Below are 21,270 nucleotides of genomic sequence, written 5' to 3'. Positions count from 1 at the left end.
AAATGCTAATTATATTGTTTTTATGCATTATGCTGCTCGTATTTGCTAGAGTACTGCACCTTAGAGCACGTTAGTTAAAAAATAAACATTTTAAACTATACAATGTCTCGGATTACTCACGTTGTGGACAAGTATGAGTGTGAACGAAAGAGTGTTCTTGTTTCCCTCTATTCCTGAGAGTTTACTAAGTCGCATGTTCTAGGTTGTCTAATCATTGGTAGCTTCGCTGTAGTACGGAGAACGAATGAGACACTAATGCTAGTCGGATTGGGGTTCTGGGCACTGAGGTGGCTTTTTTGGTACACAACAATACACCGAGGTCCTGGTTTCCTGCGCATAGTTCTGTGCATGAGCAGAATCCCAGCAACACCCTTTTAACATTTTAGCTCCCCCACGATGGATCTGCACCTTTTTAACTGTCGAGATAGCTCTATAACTTTCAGCCTTCCTGATGCCTTTTTAAAATGTCACTTTCTCAAAAACTATTGAACAGATTTACAACAATTAAAGCAACGGTACTCAGCTGAGTAATATTCTGCATTGAAACAAATTTTGATGTAATTCCATTCAACGGTTTCTGTTGTATCACTGAATCAAATTTTGAACTGCAGTTAAAAAAGGAAATGCTAATTTTGTGACCCCCCTGCTTTACTTTTTACCTCCTTCTCCAGGTCCATAAGAAACAGACATGCCGAACCTAAGTCAGATTTACGTTTTTGGGAAACTTTTTATACAGATTGGTCAAACAGCAAAATGCTAAATTTGGTGCAAATGCTGTAACTCATAATTATTTTGTAACCATTGCACAAACAGATTCACCGAAATCTACAGGCCCTCACCACTGTGCATTTTTTTTATCAACAATTTATTTGTGAAGGCAAAACAAAACCTAAACATTCAAACTCCAGTCAGTGGCAGTTATTTGATGTACTTTTGAATGAAAGAGATAATGTGCAATATGGTCCTATAGTAATATTTCTGGGTTCCGGTGACAGTCTTCAACCGCAATAGAAAACAAGGTACCCCTATATAATTTTAGGTCCAAGAGGAGGGGGAAATACTCAATACTGAAACAAAACCTCTTATCCGACCTATATTGTTTTAGCTGTGGCCTCCAATGGCCCATTGCCTAGATCAGTCCCCACCTACAATGTGACATGCAACAATTCATTTAAAAAATATGCATTTTATTATTTTTCTTTTTTTATATATACATACTTGTTTTTTAAGAACTTTTATCAATATGAAAAATATATATCAAAATTCACTGCAATTACTTATTAATAAAACACATTATTTACAATTGCACATCATTGTTGCACAAGTACAAGGAAGATTGTCCATTTATAATTGACCTTGTCCACAATATGATAAATTTAATTTTTTAAGTTCAGATAACACACATCTAATACAAAGGTAACCCACACTCAAACTACACACCTACATTTTCTTCTATCATACCATCGCATTCATACTGTCATTCATACTCAAGACAAAACTGTCCTGTAGGAGATCCTCAAGGAGCTTTTCTGTAGAACCTGTTGTCCAAGACTAATCAGGTTATTTTCTATTATACATTCGTATCCAATCAGATTATTCCTTTATGAGTGTCTCTGAGAGGGATCCCCATTCGTATGTTGCTAGTCTACGCACGTTTCAGTGGACCATCTACTATGCCACCTACATCAGGACCAAAAGTAGAGTCATGTAAATCTCACATGGAGTGGGCGTGGGGTTATCTGTAAAATAACAATGTCAATTTTCTATCACTGGTCATGAGGCTATGGGGACTGATAAGGCTATTATTTTACACATCTGTGTTAGAACAAATATCCAATTCTTATGCGACCCAAATAGATTGCCAGTAGTGTGTGCAGGCTCCCATCTTCCTCTTTTGTTCGCTGCTCTGACACAGCTAAGTATACCTTTTGTTACTCCACTATTATAAGCGTTATTTATAACAATATGGTATAATTCGCTTATATACTGTATGATAGAACTTATAACATGTTGTAATGATACTCACTACGTCTTTTGAATTATTTTTGACAAATTGTTTGGCATTTTAAAACACATGCCTTTCCTCCACATTTAATTTGGTCTTTCCTTCTAGGTTTAATTTGGTGGCCATCTCCCCTGTCCAATTTATGGCGGGGAATGGCTTTCTTTTGCCTTGCGATCGCTTTGCGATCGTTTATGGCTGGGTAAGTATTTAAATCACGACCTCGTGCACTCTTGATTCCCTTTGTTGCTGCTGGTATTTTTATTTATTTTTTACATTGAAATAATTACTTAATTTGGCCCACCTTAAGCGGTTTGTAATCGTGACCATAGACGCAATATTTTTTTCTATAAATACTTGAGGAAACGGGACATGAGCTTGCGTCCCTTGAGTTACGCGTTCCCTAGCAACCTGCTAGGGGACACGACAATACACACAGCAGCATGAAGTCTGTTTCATTCCCTCCGGCTCCACGTCAGATCACCATAGTTACTCTTCTCTCGAACACGTAACGGTGACCAAAACGGAGCCGGAGTCTTTTTGCTTAGTTCTCTTGCCAAATTATTATAACATACAGAAGATCGCCATCTGCTGGCTTTTCTCTCACGCTACAAACCGCATTTATTCTTCAAGGAATATAATCTTTACCAGGCCCGTCAATTGATTGCAGTGCTTACCCAGCACAACCGTGAGTAAGACTTAACAAGGCTAATTACTACTGAGAATTTATATTTACATACTGTCATGGATGTTGAGCCTAATACCCCACTCCAGTCCCCTAAGGAGCCTATGGGGGATAGTCTGAAGAGACTAATTAGTGAAGAACTTAAATCTTCTGTGAGAGAAGCAGTTGACGCTGCATTACTTAAGAGGAAGAGGCTGCCCCCTCCTAAGGAAATCTATTTTTCCCTCTCCGATGGGAACTCACCCTCTACCACTGGGCCTAAAAAAAAGGGGCAAAGTACCCCAAAAAAGCAAACATTTGAAGGAAGCATTCACCAATGCATTACAGATGGGTAGCCCTCGCGCTACAAGAGATTCTGGTGCTCGTAGCAGCACAATAGAAAGATCCCAGCTCGCTGGGACAGAGAGAAGGGGTGCCCTTAGCGGCATTAGAGATGATGGTATCCTATACGGTACAAATGATTATGACTTAAGTGATGATTCCTTACAGCTAAATCAAGACTATGATGATGAGTTTATTTTTGATCCCCAAGATACCCCTGAGGATCTTGACGAGGACCTAAGTCATCCCTCAACTTCACCTAGTCAAAAAAACCTTCGGCGGGAAAACGTTCAATCCCACTACCATTTGCCACCCCCGCAGCACCTATGGTCCATGTGAGTAAGTACCTTTCCCAGTGGGTCAGGAAGCCCCTGGACAGAGACACTCGCAATTTATTGCGCAATGAATTCCCTCAACCCTCTTCGGAGGACAAGATCTGTAACACACCTAATCTCGACCCTGAATTGATCACCTTCTTATTTAAATCGGGGAAGGATCCAAGAAAAGGGATCGATTAATGCCTCAAACAATGTCAAGATAAACTTCTTGATGTTCTGGGACCGTTATCCAGAACACTTGACATGACCGAAGAAGCGGGATCTAATAACACCCAGGTCGATATTGAACTCCTACGAGTATGTTCTGTCTGTTTTCCTGCCAACGCCAATCTCATTACCGAGCGGAGGAAGGCAGTCCTCCTTAAAATGAACCCGAAACTGGCAGACCTTTCTACCAGAGAAGATCTGTGCGACGCTAAAGGCCTTTTGCTCGGCGATAATTTCGTAAAGTCCTTGGGCAAGTACGTGTCCACCTTCAATGCCTTCAGCAAGGCACAATCCAACATGAGAAGAGTTTTTGGTGGACGACCACTTTTTGGAAGGGCTGACAGGAGGGGACAACCTGTCAGCCGTTGCTACTTCAGGTCCCAATTTTACCCACAAGAAGAAAGAGGCTTACGCCCTTATAGGGGTTTCCGCTGAAACTTCTACCCCCAGAGAGGAAGGGGTTCAAGAGCCCGTGGCGGCAGATCAAGATCCTCCAACCAATCTTATCAAGGTAAGCTCAATACCCTCCCTTTCCCCCAGGGTGGCAGGGAGACTAAAACATTTCGCACACAATTGGCTACGTATCACCCAAGACCCGTGGGTCCTAGAAACGGTACAGGGCTTCAAGATAGACTTTTGGGAAGAACCCTTCCAAGAAAAGATCCCAAACGAGATTACTCTAGACAAGGAAAACTCAAAACTAATAGAACTGGAAATATCACAAATGTTAGACAAAGGCGCTATTATAAAAATCCCTATATCAGAGATTCCAAAGAGTTTCTTAAGCACTATTTTTTTTGTCAAAAAGGACAAGGTTTGGCGACCCATTATAAACCTAAAGTATTTAAACAAATTTTTAACTTGCAGACACTTCAAGATGGAGGGTATCCATCTTTTGAGGGACATTTTACAAACCAAAGATTGGCTGGTAAAACTAGATCTCAAAGATGCTTACTTTACGATACTAATGCACAAGGATTGTCGTAAGTACCTTCTGTTTACTTGGAAAGGAACTCTTTATCAGTTCCAATGTCTTCCCTTCGGCCTGTCGTCAGCTCCCTGTTGTTTCATTAAGGTCCTACGACCAGTGGTCAGTTACCTCAGAGAGAGAGAGGGATTCGTCTGATAATATACCTAGACGATATCCTCATCATGTCTCAAGACAAGTTAGAAATTATGAATCATTTACAAATGACCATGGACCTTCTCCGAGACTTGGGCTTCATCATAAATATGGAAAAATCTATTCTGACACCTACACAGGAAATAGAATTTCTGGGTTTCGAAGTAAACACTAATCTTTCCAACTTAATCCTTCCCCACAAGAAGGTTACCAAAATAAAAAAAATGTTTCTCTTATCCTTTCCAAAGAATGTATTCACCTGAAAGATCTAGCCAGAGTCCTAGGTCTTCTCTCCTCCTCTATTCAGGCCATTTCACCGGGTCCTCTTCACTACAGAGGTTTGCAAAGATTAAAAACACTGGGCCTGAGGAAAGGCCTCTGGTACGAAGACTCTCTCCCGCTCTCGGAAGATGCTTGAGAGGATCTTCATTGGTGTTTGAACAATCTCCAAGCCTGGAACGGGAAAGCTAGTTTCGGGAATGTTCCAGATTTCACCTTCGAATCAGATGCGGGCAACCACAGCTGGGGCGCTTGCCTAAACAATCTAGAGACCGGGGGGAGGTGGTCCTTACAAGACCAATCCCTTCTTATAAACTGTCTGGAGATGCTAGCAGCTTTGAATGCACTTATGAGCTTCAAAGAGCTTCTAAAGAACTCAAATACCCTAATCTGACTAGACAACTTCTCAGCTATTTCTTATATAAATCGCCTTGGGGGCGCGAAATCCAAAAACCTCTCAGACATTGCCAAGCGAATTTGGTATTTTTGTTGGAATCAAAAGATCACCCTCAGAGGAGAATTAATTCCAGGAACCCAGAATCTGAGAGCAGACTGAAATTCTCATTTTCTTCACGATTTCAGCGACTGGAAATTGAATCCTCAGACCTTTTCTCTGATCCAGGAGCTTTGGGGCCCGATCCAAGTAGACCTTTTTGCCAGCAGATTAACTCATCAAGTCCAGGGTTATTTCAGTTGGAGACCAGACCCGAATGCGTCGGGAGTGGATGCATTCCTCCAGCCTTGGGAAGGGATCAAGAGTTACGCCTTTCCCCCCTTCTCAATAATTCAGAGATTACTGTGGAAGGTGAGACTCGAGCCGTGCTCCATCATTCTAATAACTCCCTTTTGGAAATCCCAGGCTTGGTTTCCCGGGCTAATGGAGTTAGCAGTGGACTTTCCACGGCTGATCCCATCATCCTTAGGCCTACTCCAGAGTCCAGACGGAGAAGAACACCCTTTAGTCTTAGAAGGGAAGATGAACCTTCTTGCCTGGAGGATATCAGGAATTCAGGCAGATATTCTGACCTTTCGGGAGAAGCTAAAAGCTTATTGGAAGACTCATGGGCACCAGGAACTAGGAAAAGATACAAGGGTGTTTGGAGAAAATGGTCCTGTTGGTGCTTGGAAAGGGATCTGGATCCCATTCACTGCCCTCTGCAACAGGCAGCTAACTATCTTGCTCATCTCTTTGAGTCTGGTCTTTCCTTTAGACCCATCAATTGCTACAGATCAGCAGTTTCTTCAGGCCAAACTCTCATTAATAACCTTGCTATTGGTAGCAATTCCCTTATCAAAAGAGTTATGAAGGGTATTAGACTAAGGAGACCTCCCAAAGCCCGTTACGAATCCCTTTGGGAGGTTAACCTTATTTTTAATCTCTTCCTTTCTTGGCCTGGCAACGACTCACTCTCCCTTAAAAGAATCTCAATGAAACCGGCGACTCTCCTGTGTCTGATCTCCTTTAGAAGGGTATCAGACATTAGAGCACTAGAACTTCCTAATAGATTTTACTCATGCGAAGGCGTCCATTTCGACATCTGGAAAAGAGCGAAAACAATGTCAGAGTCTATCTTCAATCCTACCTTTCATGAATGTGAAAAACTATGTGTTGTGAATTGTGTGAAGTGCTATGAAAATAAGATTTCAACTTTTAGACCTGTTGGTTGTGATCAACTTCTTTTATCGTATGTCAGACCTTTTAGACCTGTTTCCTCAGCGACCCTAGCCAGATGGATCCGTTTGATTATGCATGAGGCTGGAGTGGACCTCTCTAGATTTGGAGCTCACTCTTCTAGAGGTGCAATGGCTAGCAAAGTATTTTAGGCAGGAGGATCTCTCCCCGAAATACTTAAAATAGCAGACTGGTATAACGCAAGTACTTTCTCCAAGTTTTACTTGAGACCAATAGAGCATGTTAGCAGTGTAGCTTTACATGGCTTTAAACATGCATAATGGTAGCCTCCGGTCTTGTAATGAAATGACGATTCTCCAATTATTATGCAGAGAGAATCTTGATTTCATTAAAGACAAACGGAGGCTAACATTATCCCACCCTCCTCTCCCCGAGAGGTCTGGGTTCAGTAATGTTTATGCTTTAATGTGTTATTATTATTATACATTACTGTACATTACTACTAATGGTCTTTATACATTTCACTATACAGTGTTGTCTTTCTTCTCAGATAACAATGTTAAAGATTAACTGGATTTACTGGAATTTCAAGTTGTACAGCTGTGTCATCGCAGCCCACGAGGAAGATGGGAGCCTGCACAGTCTATTTGTCATGTTACCAATGTTCTACTTATTATGATGTAGTTACATTCTTTAAAGGGCTGCATGTTTGGGCAGCAAATAAAAGTATTTGCATAATGTTAGCCTCCGTTTGTCTTTAATGAAATCAAGATTCTCTCTGCATAATAATTGGAGAATCGTCATTCTTATGCGACCCAAATAGATTGCCAGTAGTGTCTCTTAACATGTCAAACGAGCATGCTATGATGAGAGCACCCTACATGCAAGCCCATAGTGCCAATAGCCACTGTTACCTTAAATTCCAATAAGAGTGAAAACGTTTGGTGCAAAAACCTCCAAATAAATCGTAGATAAGATGAGATAGTGAAGCTGAAGTTTATGGTAAGAAAGCTGCTTTCAACATCAACCTACAGAGCCTTAAAGTGTGCTAGTCATTGGAGAGAGATGTGTAACCTCTAGTAAGGAAGACATAGAGGTATAGAAATGCAAAATTGTTTTATATCCAAAATTATATTATACCTAATTGTAATCACTGCAAAATTTATGCTGGGATTTCGGATAGCTCATTATTAAGAGATGAATGAGGCCTCGAGGACACACTGATGGTATTAATATCCACCGGTCTTCTGATATTTCTGTTAGAGAGCAGTCATCGCACTGTTAGGATTCTATCTCAGTGTGAACACTACATCTAACTCATATGCGGCCGATTCTACCATCTGTAAGTTCCAGTTCAGGGCTGTGGCTGAAAACATATATATGTATATTGTGTCTCTTTTTTTTAATGTCTTATTTATGAAAATATATGTACCTGAAAGTGCAGATAAAAAGACAAAACTTATTATATGTATCTTATACTTATGGTACGCCTGCTTTGTTTATATATAATATTGTTGCTACAATTAGGACATCTACGTCACAAAGTTCTCCAATTTCCCTTTTTTTGGTCTGACCATGACTGCTTGCACGCTGCTGCAGCCTACTTAAAATATCCCAGTCCGATCACGTAATCGTCATTGCCATCTAATCAGTAAGTACATAGCCGGAAGTGCTGCCAGTGTTGCAAAAAAAGTTTAAGAAATTCTGACAATACTTACAACGCCTAGCGGACGTTTTTTTGCGGATTCAACACAGCGGTATTATCACTAAGTACGACCTTTCTCTCTACATGGTGAATTAGAACAGACCGAGAGACGTAAGTCGCCCGTAAATAAATAGATGGTAGCACAGATATTACTAGCTTCTGCAATGTGCGGCTAACCGTATTAATCATCCTGTAACACAATAGCCTGCAAGAGTACAATTCTCTTCAACTGCCCCTGCTGGAAGCCAGAGGCTAGAGAAAAGGGGGGCTCCGTCCTAATCTTACCGCAGTTGTACATACGTCGCAGACTCGACAAGTCCTCTAGTATCCAGCCCGCTCTCTCACCATGTTGAAATGAAATTAGAGTTTTTGTAGAGCGCATGTTTGCTGTGGCATCTTAGCGCTAGCTGTCGTCAAACTGCATGGACCGTCGCAAACGGCTAAGGTGTATGAGTGAATAGCCTTGTTTTCAAAGCCTTTCTGAACAGTAGCAAATTGCTTTGCTTTCTGAGACTGATGGGAATCGTATTCCATAGTTTAGGTGCCTGGTGCAGGAAACTTCTGCCACCCCACTTTAACGTCCTGATCCTTGGGACCACCAACAGAGAGGCTGATGCTGATCTAAGCTCTCGCTGTGGGGTGTAACGCATGATGTGTTGATTAAGGTAGGCTGACCCAGTCCCGTGCATGGTCTTATGCAAGATGCACAGGGATTTAAAATTAATCTTTGCCTGGACTGGTAGCCAGTGCAGGTCTCGGTTAGCTTGGCTTATGGGGCAGAATTTTTTTAATTTTGAGGAGTATGCGAGCCGCCGCATTCTGTAAAATCTGCAATGTGCGTATTACACTTCTTTTTGCTCCTAAATAGAGGGCATTACAATAATCAATCTTGGAAAGTACTAAAGGCAGTGATGACTGTGTTTCTGAGGGCCATGGGGATAAAAGGTAAAATATTACGAAGAACCTTCAAAGTGTTAAAGCATGCAAAAGTAGTATTATTTACTTGGTCAGATAGAAAGAGCTGGTCATCTATTTTGACCCCAAGATGTTTTACTTGCTTGACAGGCAAAGGGCAGGACCCTGCTACTTCCGGCCACCAGGTAGAGTTCCAAATGGAAGTGTAATTTCCAAACATGACCACTACTTTCTTTCCGGTATTCAATTTTGAAGAATTGTCCGACATCTAGGTAATAACGTGACTCATCCAATTATTAAAATTAAGTGCAACTTCCTCAGGTTTGGATGTTAAAGAGACGATTATTTTTGTGTCATTGGCATAACATACAACTTTAAAACCATGGGAGCATATGAGTTTGGTTAGTGGTGTGACGTAAACATTGAATAGGGTAGGGGAAAGTGATGATCCCTGGGGGACACCACAGGGCAGGGCATAATGGCGCGACTTATGTTCATCCATCTTAATGGATTGCTCTCTACAAGTTAGGTATGATCGGAGAATGTCTGAGGCTTTGTTTACAACTCCTATTTCGGCCAGGCACTGGATGAGAGTATGGTGATCGACCGACTCAAACGCGGCCGATAGGTTGAGCAGAACCAATAATGCCTCCCCCCCCCACCCCCCATCAAGCTTGATACGTATGCCCTCTGCAGCAGCGATCAGCGCGGATTCTGTGCTGTGACAGGGACGGAAACCATGTTGCGCTGACTCAAGTTTATCATTTACCTCTATGAAGGATAGTAGTTCTTCATTGAGGGCTTTTTCCAACACTTTTGAGGGGAATGGTAGGCATGAGATTGGCCGATAGCTGCTAACCTCGATAGGGTCCAGGGTTGGCTTCTTCAGAATGGGTCTGACTAAAGACTTTTTCCAGGTGTCAGGAAAATGCCCAGCGAGCAGAATGTTATTAAGAAGAGGTGTTAGTTTGTTAGCGATTATACTGGCTGCCTTGTGAAAGACCATGGCAGGGCAGGGGTCCAAGGGGGAACCCGACTTTGTCGCCAGTATTAGCTTCTCCACTCTGTCTACTGTTAGAGTATTGAATTCGTGTAGGAAGACCTACGTGTTCTCATTGTCGTGGTGAGGTTGGCATGATTTTGTCCCTATTTTGCTGTTAGAGAACTCATCATAGACTTTGAATACTTTATCGCGAAAAAAGTCTGCTAGTTTATCGCATAACTGACTAGTGGAGTTTAGCTGTTTGATGTTGTCGAAATTGGATAGAGCAGAAACAGTCTTAAAAAGCTCTCTGGCTGAGTTCTTAGAGTCCTTAACTTTCTCCGTACAGAAGCTAGATGTTGCTGAGTCTATTGCATCTTTGTATATTACTAGTGCCTCATTGTACTGTGTTTTGCATTATCAGAGTAATCTTTCCTCCATATTCGTTCCTTCGCTCTACACTTTCTCTTTAGCTCTTTTAGCTCGACGGAGTACTATGGGGCTGAAGGTGCTCTATTGCTGTTTGTGGGTTTCGGGTGCTAGCTTCTGCGCAACTTGACTGATCCAACTAGTAACATTACGAGCTGCTGAGTCTGGGTCAACATCTAGTTGCGGCTCTTAGGGCAATTTCTAAGTCAGGGGTATTTATTTGACTCCAGAGTCGTACTACCCCTGCCTTGTTTTTCCTCTGTTCTCTGACGACTGATTCCGTAAGTAATAAATCAAAGAATATAGCCTTGTGATCAGTCCAGAGGCAGTGTGTTCCTAAATTTCAGTTGCGGGTGGTCTGTAAAAATACCGTCTAATGTGTGATTCCCTTTGTGGGTGGACTCTGTAATGATTTGCTTAAAGTCTAAACTTTTTAGCACGTCAACAAATTTATTTGTGGCACAACTTTCAGTAGACTCTAAGCGAAAGTTGAGGTCCCCAAGTATGGAAAAGTTGGCATATTCCATACAACTCTCCATTGTGGTAGCAATCGGTTCAATAAAATGGTTTCTAGGCCCTGGTGGTCTATAAATTAATATATATATAATTAATAATGTTACGCAGATACCGGAAGTATAAAGTTCCCTTCCTTGTTTATAGAGACTGCATTGAGCGCCAAATGTGACATATCTTGTGATAGGACGCATCAGTGTGAATAGGCGTGCACGCTAAGTCGGGCATGTTTTTTGAGGTCCCAGAGCCATAAGCATGGGTGCCATGATGGAATGGATATAAATATTACCATTCCAATCGTTTTTGAGATAAAGATGTACTTATCCACGCCAATCAGCCCGAGTGCCTCTCCATATTAGCCTATATGTTTGATACTTCATATATTTTCGCCCTCTACACAAAGAAAATAAAAAATAATAAAAATCAGTACTCTAGATGTATGCAAAGGATATGTGTTCAGATCTCCTATCGTTCAACAGGTGCGATACGTGTGGCAAACATCTTGGATTAATATATGTTTTGATCAGTACTTGCTGCCTAAGTGAGTCCTATATTACCATCACGCTGCTAGTTGTTATTCACAGTAACTTCTACAGTACCTTCTAATACTAATACCCATATGGGGCTAGCCGTCAAGGCAATCAACCTTATTGTCAACCATCCTATTATTGCTGGATAAGTGAGGGTATACAATTTGTTGAGTGTCAGAGTTATTACCTTCCCAAGCAGATTTTCCCATACATATATGGGCGGTGCATATCATAGTGTCTTATATGATACCCATAACAACTAAGTGAAGAGCCTTGTCTTAATACCCTGGCTCCTAGTAGGATAGACTGAATAAATAGTCACTCCAGAGAAAAGATTCCAAAAGTAACATTTGGATATGAAGATAACAGTCTCTTATTACATGTCCAAAGATCTTTAGGTAACTATTCAAATGTTTTCCTCGTTAAGCCCATGTCGTATTGTGTCCAACATGAAAATCCAATAAGTTTCTCTATCTTTCCTAATCTTCTCTATGTCACCACCCGGTTTGTGTCTGACACGTTCTAGGATGAGCCATTTAAGCTCATTCTCTCTGTGGTTGTGTTCTATACAATGTATGACCATGGGGGCCTGTAGTTTTGCCATCCTGATAGCTGACTCATGTTCAGAGAAACGTATGTGAAATTCCCTGCCTGTTTCACCTATATATCCTAAGCTGCAAGGGCAAAGGATTAGGTAGATTATATTCGTAGTTCTGCAGTTCATCATGCTTTTCAGCTTGCCCGTTTTGTTTACATAGGTCCATAGTTGGGTGGTGACAGCTAAATCACAGGCGTGGCAGTCGCCACATCTGTGGTTCCCCAGGATGGGAGGTAACCTATCAATGGTCATTTGTTCTCTTTTTTCTTTTGGCCTCCCCCTACTATGCACTAATTTGTCTTTGAGACTAGGGTTCCTTCTGTATGCCAACATGGGTTTCTAAAGTTGGACATCCTCCTCATTCACATTAAGAATCCTCCAATTTTTGTCCAGGATCCCTCTGATCTTGTGATTCAAATTGGAGTGATTAACAACACATACTAGTTCGTCCGTAGGTTGTTTTGTTTTCCCTGTGATGAGAGCATCCCTGCTGTAATACTTAGCATGTTTCATAGATTGGTGCACTAGCCTTTTGGGATATCCTCTAAGAAGACGTGCTTGAAGTTGTTCTGCATATTCCATATATTCTCTTATATTGGTACAGTTCCGCCTTATTCTTAAGAACTCCCCAAAGAGGATAGAGTCTTTATTGGCAAGGGGGATGAAAGTTACTGTGTCTCAGAATAGTGTGTTTAGCTACAGGTTTCCTATGCATGCTAACCTCTATCTTGCCTTCTCTTCCCATGATCCATATATCAAGGAACTCAACCATGTCTGCTGAATATTTAGCCGTGAACCTAAGATTATTGTCACTCAAATTGAGCCACTCAATGAACTTCAAAAGCTTCAATTCTTCACCTGACCAGATGAAAAAAATGCCATCTATAAATCTATGCCAGGTATCTAAATTTTCATAGTATGGGGCTATCTCGTTAAAAATATGTTTACGTTCCTATACCCCCTTAAAGATATTCGCTACACTAGGGGCACAAGATGCCCCCATGCTGGTCCCTTTGATTTGTTGGTATACAGAATCCTTGAACTCAAAATAGTTGTGATGTAAAACGACATCAATGCACTCTAAGATAAAGCTATCTGGTCTGTCCCCAGGTACTCTGACCAAAAGAGCTGCCACAAATTCTAAGGCCAGGTCCTGGGGTATGTTGGTGTATAACGACTCTATATCTAGAGTCACAAGCAGCTGGCAATCTGGATTGAAGGGTTTGTGCCCGATGGTAGCTATCATGTGTCCCGTGTCTCTTATGTATGTTGCATATTGTGTGGTAAGAGGACATAAAAAAGCGTCCACATATTTAGAGAGTGGTTCCGTATACGAATTAATAGATGATACAATTGGCCTAAGCGGTGGATCTACTATGTTCTTATGAGTTTTAGGAACTCCATATATCGCAGGTGTCACAGCATTACTATTGTTGAGAAAGTCAAATTCTTTCTGACAGATATAGCCATCCATCAAAGCTTTCGAAGTGATACTATGTATTTGAGTTTTTAGGTTTACTAATGCTGTTCTGTTGGAACTCTGATAGTGTTCTGGGACTTGCAGCATGGAGTCTATTTTCTTGGTATACTGCTCTGTGTTAATCACCACTATGCCGCCAGCTTTATCACACGGTTTGATGGTGATGTTAGGGTTATCTTGCAGCGTATTCAAGGCCGATCTTTCTAATGCGGTCAGATTAGGGGTCACTTTCAGAACAAATTTTGTAACTTTTTGAAGCTCTTGGATTACAGATTTTTCAAAGATGGCCACCTCTGGGCCTATCCTTTCCAATGAAGGTGTAAATTTGGAAGGTGGTTTGCATCCTGAATAATTAGTGTCTTCCTCACATGGTATATTTTGTGACATGTACTTTTTCAATCTGATTTTCCGAAAGAAGCAAAACATGTCTTTATTAAGTTTGAACTGATCATATTGTGTGCTAGGAACAAAAGACAGGCCCTGCTAAGGAGACTAGTCTCCACTGATGAAAATTTGTTACCAGAGAGATTGTAAATGGGGATAGTTTCTGCATTACTGGTACAGTTGACTATGTTTTCCAATATTGCTGATTGCGTGTCCGCATATAGGGCTGTGGATGTGGTGGCTCCATCTGGTGGTAATAATTCCTTTCCTGTCTCACAAATTTGGTATGACCTCTGCCCCTGCCGCTCTGTAAAAGAGGGGACTGTCCTTGTTGGTGATATTGGTCAGTTTGCTGGCCTCTGTGATTTCTGGAATTAAACATCGGTTCTTCACTCATTCCTGACCCATCGTAATCAGAATCCGATGAGTTAGTATCAGAGAAAGTCAAAGTTGTATTCCTTTTGTTGGGCCGTTGATTGTATTGGCCTCCTTCCTGCTGTCCTTCCTGATAAAAATTACTACAGAGATAAGGGTATACCTTTTCTTGTGTAAACCACCTAACATCCTTTTTGGTTTGTCCGTCTTTTTCTTTATCAGATAGTCCTGAATCTCTTGGCTAATGGTCAGTAATTTGTTTTTTGCCTCATTGAGGGCTGTACTAGCCTTAATTTTGGCTTCCAGGTCTGATATCTCTTGATTGAGGATCACTATCATTTCTCTTACTGTTTGTACTATCAGGATCATCCAATCCCTGGAGCAACGGTTCGCAACCTGGGACCATCGCACAAGGAATTTCCGTACCTCCACAAACAAGACTGGTATATTTCTGATCCTCAATCCTGATGGTATCAATCCCACTTTTAGATATTCTAGCATAAAGTGAGCATGAGACTCCATCCTCTTTGATTTTTTCTTCAAATTAAGTTGTTTTGTCCATTCCGTGTTATCACTCATTGGGGCACTTAAACATGTGTTGGTACCAGCTATTTGGCCAATGAGTGCTGAAAAGTCCTCATCCGAAAAACCAAAGGTCTTAAGACCTTCCATGATCTGATCCAAAATTTTCCACACCAAAGACACATTGAACAACCAGAATTATACGTGTGTCAAATTATAAAAAGCAAACCAAGCCAATAGAGTGATAAGAAAGCAAAAGAAAAGAAAAAAGAGAAGACAAAAACAGACTACTTTTGCCACACCTACTGGCTGTGAGGTCGTAGTATGACTGAATAGATCAGTAAAGATCACAATAGAAAACAAGGTACCCCCTATATAATTTTAGATCCAAAAGGAGGGGAAAATACTCAATACTGAAACAAAACCTCTTATCCGACCTATATTATTTTAGCTGTGGCCTCCAATGGCTCGTTGCCTAGATCAGTCCCCACCTACAATGTGACATGCAACAATTCCTTTCAAAAGTATGCATTTTATTATTTTGCTTTTTTTTATATATACATACTTGTTTTTTAAGAAATGTTATCAATATGAAAAATATATATCAACATTCACTGCAATTACATATTAATAAAACACATTATTTACAATTGCACATCATTGTTGCACAAGTACAAGGAAGATTGTCAATTTATAAATGACCTTGTCCACAATATGATAAATTTCATTTTTTAAGTTAAGATAACAAACATCAAATACAAAGGTAACCCCATACTCAAACTAAACACCTACATTCTCTCCTATCATACTATCGCATTCATACTGTCATTCATACTCAAGACAAAACCGTCCTGTAGGAGATCCTCAAACAGTCTTAAACCGCTCAGCCTTCAACCTTGTGTGTTATGATGTTACCTTAACCCCTCCAAGGCAAAATTGAAGCAATGTCCTCCCACTGAGCATTCTCTTGCAACTCCTGATAAAAATGGTATCCCCTAAGGCCCAAGGAAATAAAGGTGATGATAGAAAGGACATTAAAGTTATTTTGAAACAGGGCATTGTTGGGAATGGATAACTTCCTTTTTATGGCCAGAGCTGCCTGGCACCTAAGGAAACCTATCCATGCCAGACATTTCTGAAAACAACATACCCATTGAAGTTCAGGGTGATGTAGCTTGTATTGAGCCCAGCATTGTTTCCTCCTCAGGCAATCCCACTTTATACAAAAAAAAGCAAACTTTACTCTCAATTGCCAGAGCTATGGCTGCTGTATTTTTGGCCTGCCATCCCCAGCATGGAGAGAATCCTACTAATTGTAGACCACATTCGAAAAGCGCAACACACGGCTAAGAAAAGGGCTTCTAAGTTTGTTTCCAAAAAGTATTTTGGGGGCTGTGAGTTTCTGCCATATTTGAGTTCAGGATCAGTCAGATCCCATTAAAACATATCACACCTCACTCCGCTTTTTAGGCATAGCTTTGAACTTTGTAGGACACTCAAGGTAAGAAAAGATCACCGTGTCACTCTGAAATTCCAATGGTCCCTAGCTTTCAGAAATACCTGAGGTGTTTTTGGTTTCTGGGTGGTGGCAGACCCTAGGCCATATACATCAGACATCCTTCGTGGGAACAGAGGTCAGAAAATGTGTTGGGACCCACATAAGCCACATCAACCAGGTTTCTGGGAGATTTTTAGTTTTCAGAAATACCTGAAAATGTTAGGGTCACTTGGTGTCAATTTAGTCTGATGCCAAATAATAAAGCCATTTCTGATGGAAACTGAGAAGTAATATATTTTTAGGCATAGTTTTGATGTTTGTAGGGCTAAGATAGGGGGTATGGTGTTTGATGGAGCAAGGATTCAAGAAAACAAAACTTGTTCAGAGCAATCCCTCATTAACAGTACTAATTATTAGAAATAGTATAGAAAACGAAATTAATACACACCCACAGCATTTACATATGGGAAAAGAGTTTTACACATGCTTAATTAATGAAAATAAAATGCTACACGACTAAAACTCGCTTCAAACAGGAAAATGCTTTTGCGCATGTGTGAATTAGAAGTACATAGATAGTAACGTGACTAACCAGGTTTTGAGAGGGAAAAACTCTCATGCATGCGCAAGAATTACTACCATTATGTCTTGAGGCACCACATGCCCGGCATATGCTTGCCTACATTTAAAGAGAGCTATTGCTGCTAATGCTTTTGCTTAACAAAAGAGATAATAACATAGGATAGAGTAGAAGCGGGTGGTGAACAGTGAAAATCACATATTTAAGAAATTAACATTTGTTTATAATTCCTTTATTAATAGCGTACGATTGGGCCCGTTGTAACATGCATGAGAAAAAGATGGCGACGAAATGGAATCAAGCTGCGCATGCACGGAAAAATCATGATGTGACCCGCTGACCATGTCGCTGACAGGCTGCCAAGAGCCAAGGACAGACAAACGTGTGAAACCTCTTCTCAACTGTGGAGCTACATTCAGAGTGTTATTTTGTTTTGCAACATTAAATATACGAGAAAGGAAATAAGACAGAATAATGAATGAGCTAAAGGGGAAGGGTTTGTTAGACAAAAGATGATTATTAAATTAAATTAAATATGACAGCATGAGATGAATGACAATTCCCCTGTCCCTGCCCAATCAGAGTTTGTATTTCATCAAGATTTGTAACTTTTGAGGGTGGGACATGCAGAAATAAATCTATAACTAGAGTGGCTTAAGTTTAGAATGTGAGCGCGAGAAGAAGAGGAGTAGAGAGATCGACTTTGCTGAGAGAAAGAGAGAGGCGAGAGCTGCTGCTGATGAGGAAAGGAGAGAACAGACTGGGAAGATTCATACCTGAATGACAACCTGATTAGATTGAAGATTCCGGAAGAATATCGAGGAGGGAGAGAGTGAAAGTGAGGGATGCACCCCGGTGTGTCGGGTCTGTAGAGAAGTTTAATTAAGTATTGCCCTGCCCTGAACCAGTCTTATAGTCTTTGCCTCCCTATTCTTAATCAGGAGACCTACACCAGCCCTTTTTGGCCAGAGAGTTGGTTTTCCGTTATCACCATTGGATGATTATTATTCGGTCTCAAATTTGCATACTTTTGCAAACGTATGATTTATTATGCCTTTTGTCTCTTAATCTATCCACTCTTAATGCATCGATTTGTTGAATGGGTCTGTGAATTGAATGTATTTGCTAAATGAATTTTCTCTCCCATGAAAAATTGATGGTGTTTGCACTGTGAATTTGTATTAATGAGCATTCATTTATGACTGAGATTTAGATAAAATTCATTGAATCTTACCCAGAGTCTGTGGTTATTTCACTAAGATCACTAAATTCGTTAGTTAATTGCTCATATCACCATCAACTACTCAAGTAATGGTCCAACGACCAAATGAAGAGTGTTGATCTGTGAAGATTAGTTAGACATTGAACCAATAACTCAAATAATTTGAGTTTACAAGTGAGTTAACTAATCAAAGATTGAAGTGAAATTACAAAACTTGACCCCTAGCGAAACAGCCAGGAAATCCTATTGTGTATATGGGCCCATTGAATTTTTTGTGAGGTGTTCGTGCTGGCCTATCGCTGGATCAGTATCCCACTGCATTAAAATGTCTAATATATCACACACATTATGTGAATACACAGCTGTGCACTACGCTAACAGAAAAACTTCACAGTAGTCACATACTAAACATCTGGGTACAATGCACCGACCTGCACACCTTATCCCAGCAACTCCTAGTAATGGGAGGGTTAAACTTTGAATTTAGAGTCCCCACTCAAAATAAAGCATCAACAGTTTTAAAAAAATGGATGCCTTGAGTTCAACCGGCTAATCAGCATCCTAACACCGAATGTTAGTCACACACTAGAATAAATGTTCAAAATCAGAGATGGGGCCGGCTTTAGCACTAGTGGCGCCCGGTGCAACAATCATTTTTGGCACCCCCAGACCCCATGACCGCCTCCTTGGATTCTCTCACTACCACCGGGCATAAGTGCCCCTCATCTCTCCAATCATAAATTATTGCTAAACACAGCACCCCCTCCTCCCCCTTGAGGTTGGCGCCCCCTCAACAGGTCAGCGCCCAGTGCGGCCGCACACGTCGCACTGCCCTAAAGCCAGCCCTGATCAGAGATGCTTCAGCAGTTCAAATGGTGTAACCACGGATATAGGTGAATCATTTCTAAATCTCCTTCTTTTCACAAATATGCAACACTGGTCAGTCCACGGGAATTTGACAGAAGCTAAGCCCATCTTTGGAACAATACAACTAAATTAATGACAGAATCTCTTAGCATGCTAGCAACATATCATACCCATGACAAGGGACAACGTGCCCACATAAAGTTCTAGATGCTGAAAAAGAGATCCAGACCGGAAACCAGCAGTTAAATAGAACTGGGGCTGGACGGAGGAAAAGGTTTGCCTCCATGTTTAGACAAGTTGCTCAGGAGAAAATTGGGTAATGAAATCTCGAGTCAAGGAGTAGATTTTCACCACGTGTTGCATGTTGATCAAAAGTTGCATGATTGTCGAAATTTCTCTTAATCTATGAATGCAAAAAGTGTTTTTACTCATTTGTTAGCTGATTATCCCTTTTTTTGACTTAACGTGGGCACATTTCTATCCTCTTTTTTATCGTCAGAGCGCATTTAACAGATGCTTTGCTAAAGAACTGATATGTAAAAGGAGGTCGCAAGATGGTATAACATTCTCTCAATGTTTGTGTGTCAAAGAAATGACTTATTAAATAATATTTATGTGTTTTAGCGTTATCGTTATTATTTCAAGAAGTACTAAAACTGAAGAACTGGTGCTGTAAACCACTGTCTGAGATAAACAAGGCAAAACACCAAAAGACTTCAGAGTGGCTGCCAGGCCTCTGTCAAAAAGCAAACAATGCCTAGTTCGGTGAACACTGCAAAAAAAGCACCATTTCGATCGAGGGTAATCTTTAACTTTGACAAGGAACTGAAATGACCAACAGAGACTCACACTGTGCAAGAAAAATATACCTACAAATCCAGGATTCAATTTTATACAGTCCTGAGCCACCACCGTTCCTTTCAGTCTTCCTTCGGGTCCATGTTTTCATAAACTCTTTGAGGTTAGTAGAGTTGGGCATAGCCCAAGAAACAGGAAGTATCATACCTGGCAAGGGGGCCATGCCCTGAAGACCCCATGAAACAAGGCTTGCAGGTGGCATTACACAGACGATAAAATCCTCCCTCTCAAAAAGATTTGTAGCTGTCCACAAAGTTCCCTTGAACCTTTTTAGAGCGAGACGTCACAACATGGTATGCCTAAAATTGGCTATTTTGTTGGAAATCCAAATACTTCCAAGATTACAAAAAACGACAAGTGCTGCGCTAATTAGTGCTAGACAGATCCTACTGACTTAGATTTTTCTATACTGAGAACAACAACGTAATGTAAGACACAGAAGAAAATGTGATTAGCAGAATGCGCACTTGGAATGCAGGGATAGGTGACTGCAAGCTTCATAACACGTCCTAAATTCCAAATCTGCAATCATAATTTAAACAAGATGACATTTCTCTAATTTTTAGGCCATCAGCCTGTGTTATGTGGGAATTCCACAGCAATACCTGGGCACTCAAAATTACCATTACTGCAGGGTTCAGTAATTTTATGATGTATCACAACCACTCACATTTCCTATAGTATCACTCTCCCATCAATCACCGCTGCACTGAGCTAAACCAACATTAAGCTGCTCTGCCACATAATATTGGAATAAAGTCCGCTTACCTTGTTTGGGTTGAGTGGCCGCCAGGGCGCTGAACATCACAGTGAAAGCAAAAGAAACCGTAGAGAGAAGTATCATTGTCAGGAGCAATCTGTTGTGACGAGCCATAGTGACACCAACACAACCTGCACATCTAACACAAGAGAACACAACGAAGGCGTCTTGAAACTACATCCCCGCAAACGATAGAGGCGCGGACCAAGTGCTCAAGGGAAGCACAAAGTTTAAACTCTGTTTCCTGGTAGGTGAAATGCATGTCGGGATCTTATCTGTTGACTTCGCCCTCCGTTGCTATCTTGTTGGGGACCTGTTGCTGGGCTGCTCTAGTACTTATTACAACGACTTTTGCTGTGTTAATGACTGAAAATAATGATTTTTTTGTGACAATGTGAATATCAACCTGAAAGTTATTCCTTTAGTTCAGATCAGATTCAGAGTGCCAGTCACTTAGTCACTTT

At 40.9% G+C, this 21,270-nt stretch overlaps 1 protein-coding gene across 1 annotated transcript in view; it reads right to left on the bottom strand.

Annotated features, from left to right (window-relative positions):
- LOC146822752 (uncharacterized) overlaps positions 1-21,064 on the bottom strand; it is a 381,837-nt gene extending 360,773 nt beyond the window's left edge. The window contains exon 1 of the mRNA XM_085606938.1: positions 20,815-21,064. Coding sequence (XP_085463064.1) covers positions 20,815-20,920 — 106 coding nt within the window. The 5' untranslated portion in view covers positions 20,921-21,064. The remainder of the gene's footprint in view (positions 1-20,814) is intronic.
- Positions 21,065-21,270: the final 206 nt, after the last annotated feature.

The sequence above is a fragment of the Triturus cristatus genome, chromosome 5_2, assembly GCF_964204655.1.
Source record: "Triturus cristatus chromosome 5_2, aTriCri1.1, whole genome shotgun sequence".
Classification (NCBI taxonomy): domain Eukaryota; kingdom Metazoa; phylum Chordata; class Amphibia; order Caudata; family Salamandridae; genus Triturus; species Triturus cristatus.
This window is presented reverse-complemented; position numbering and strand designations above follow the sequence as displayed.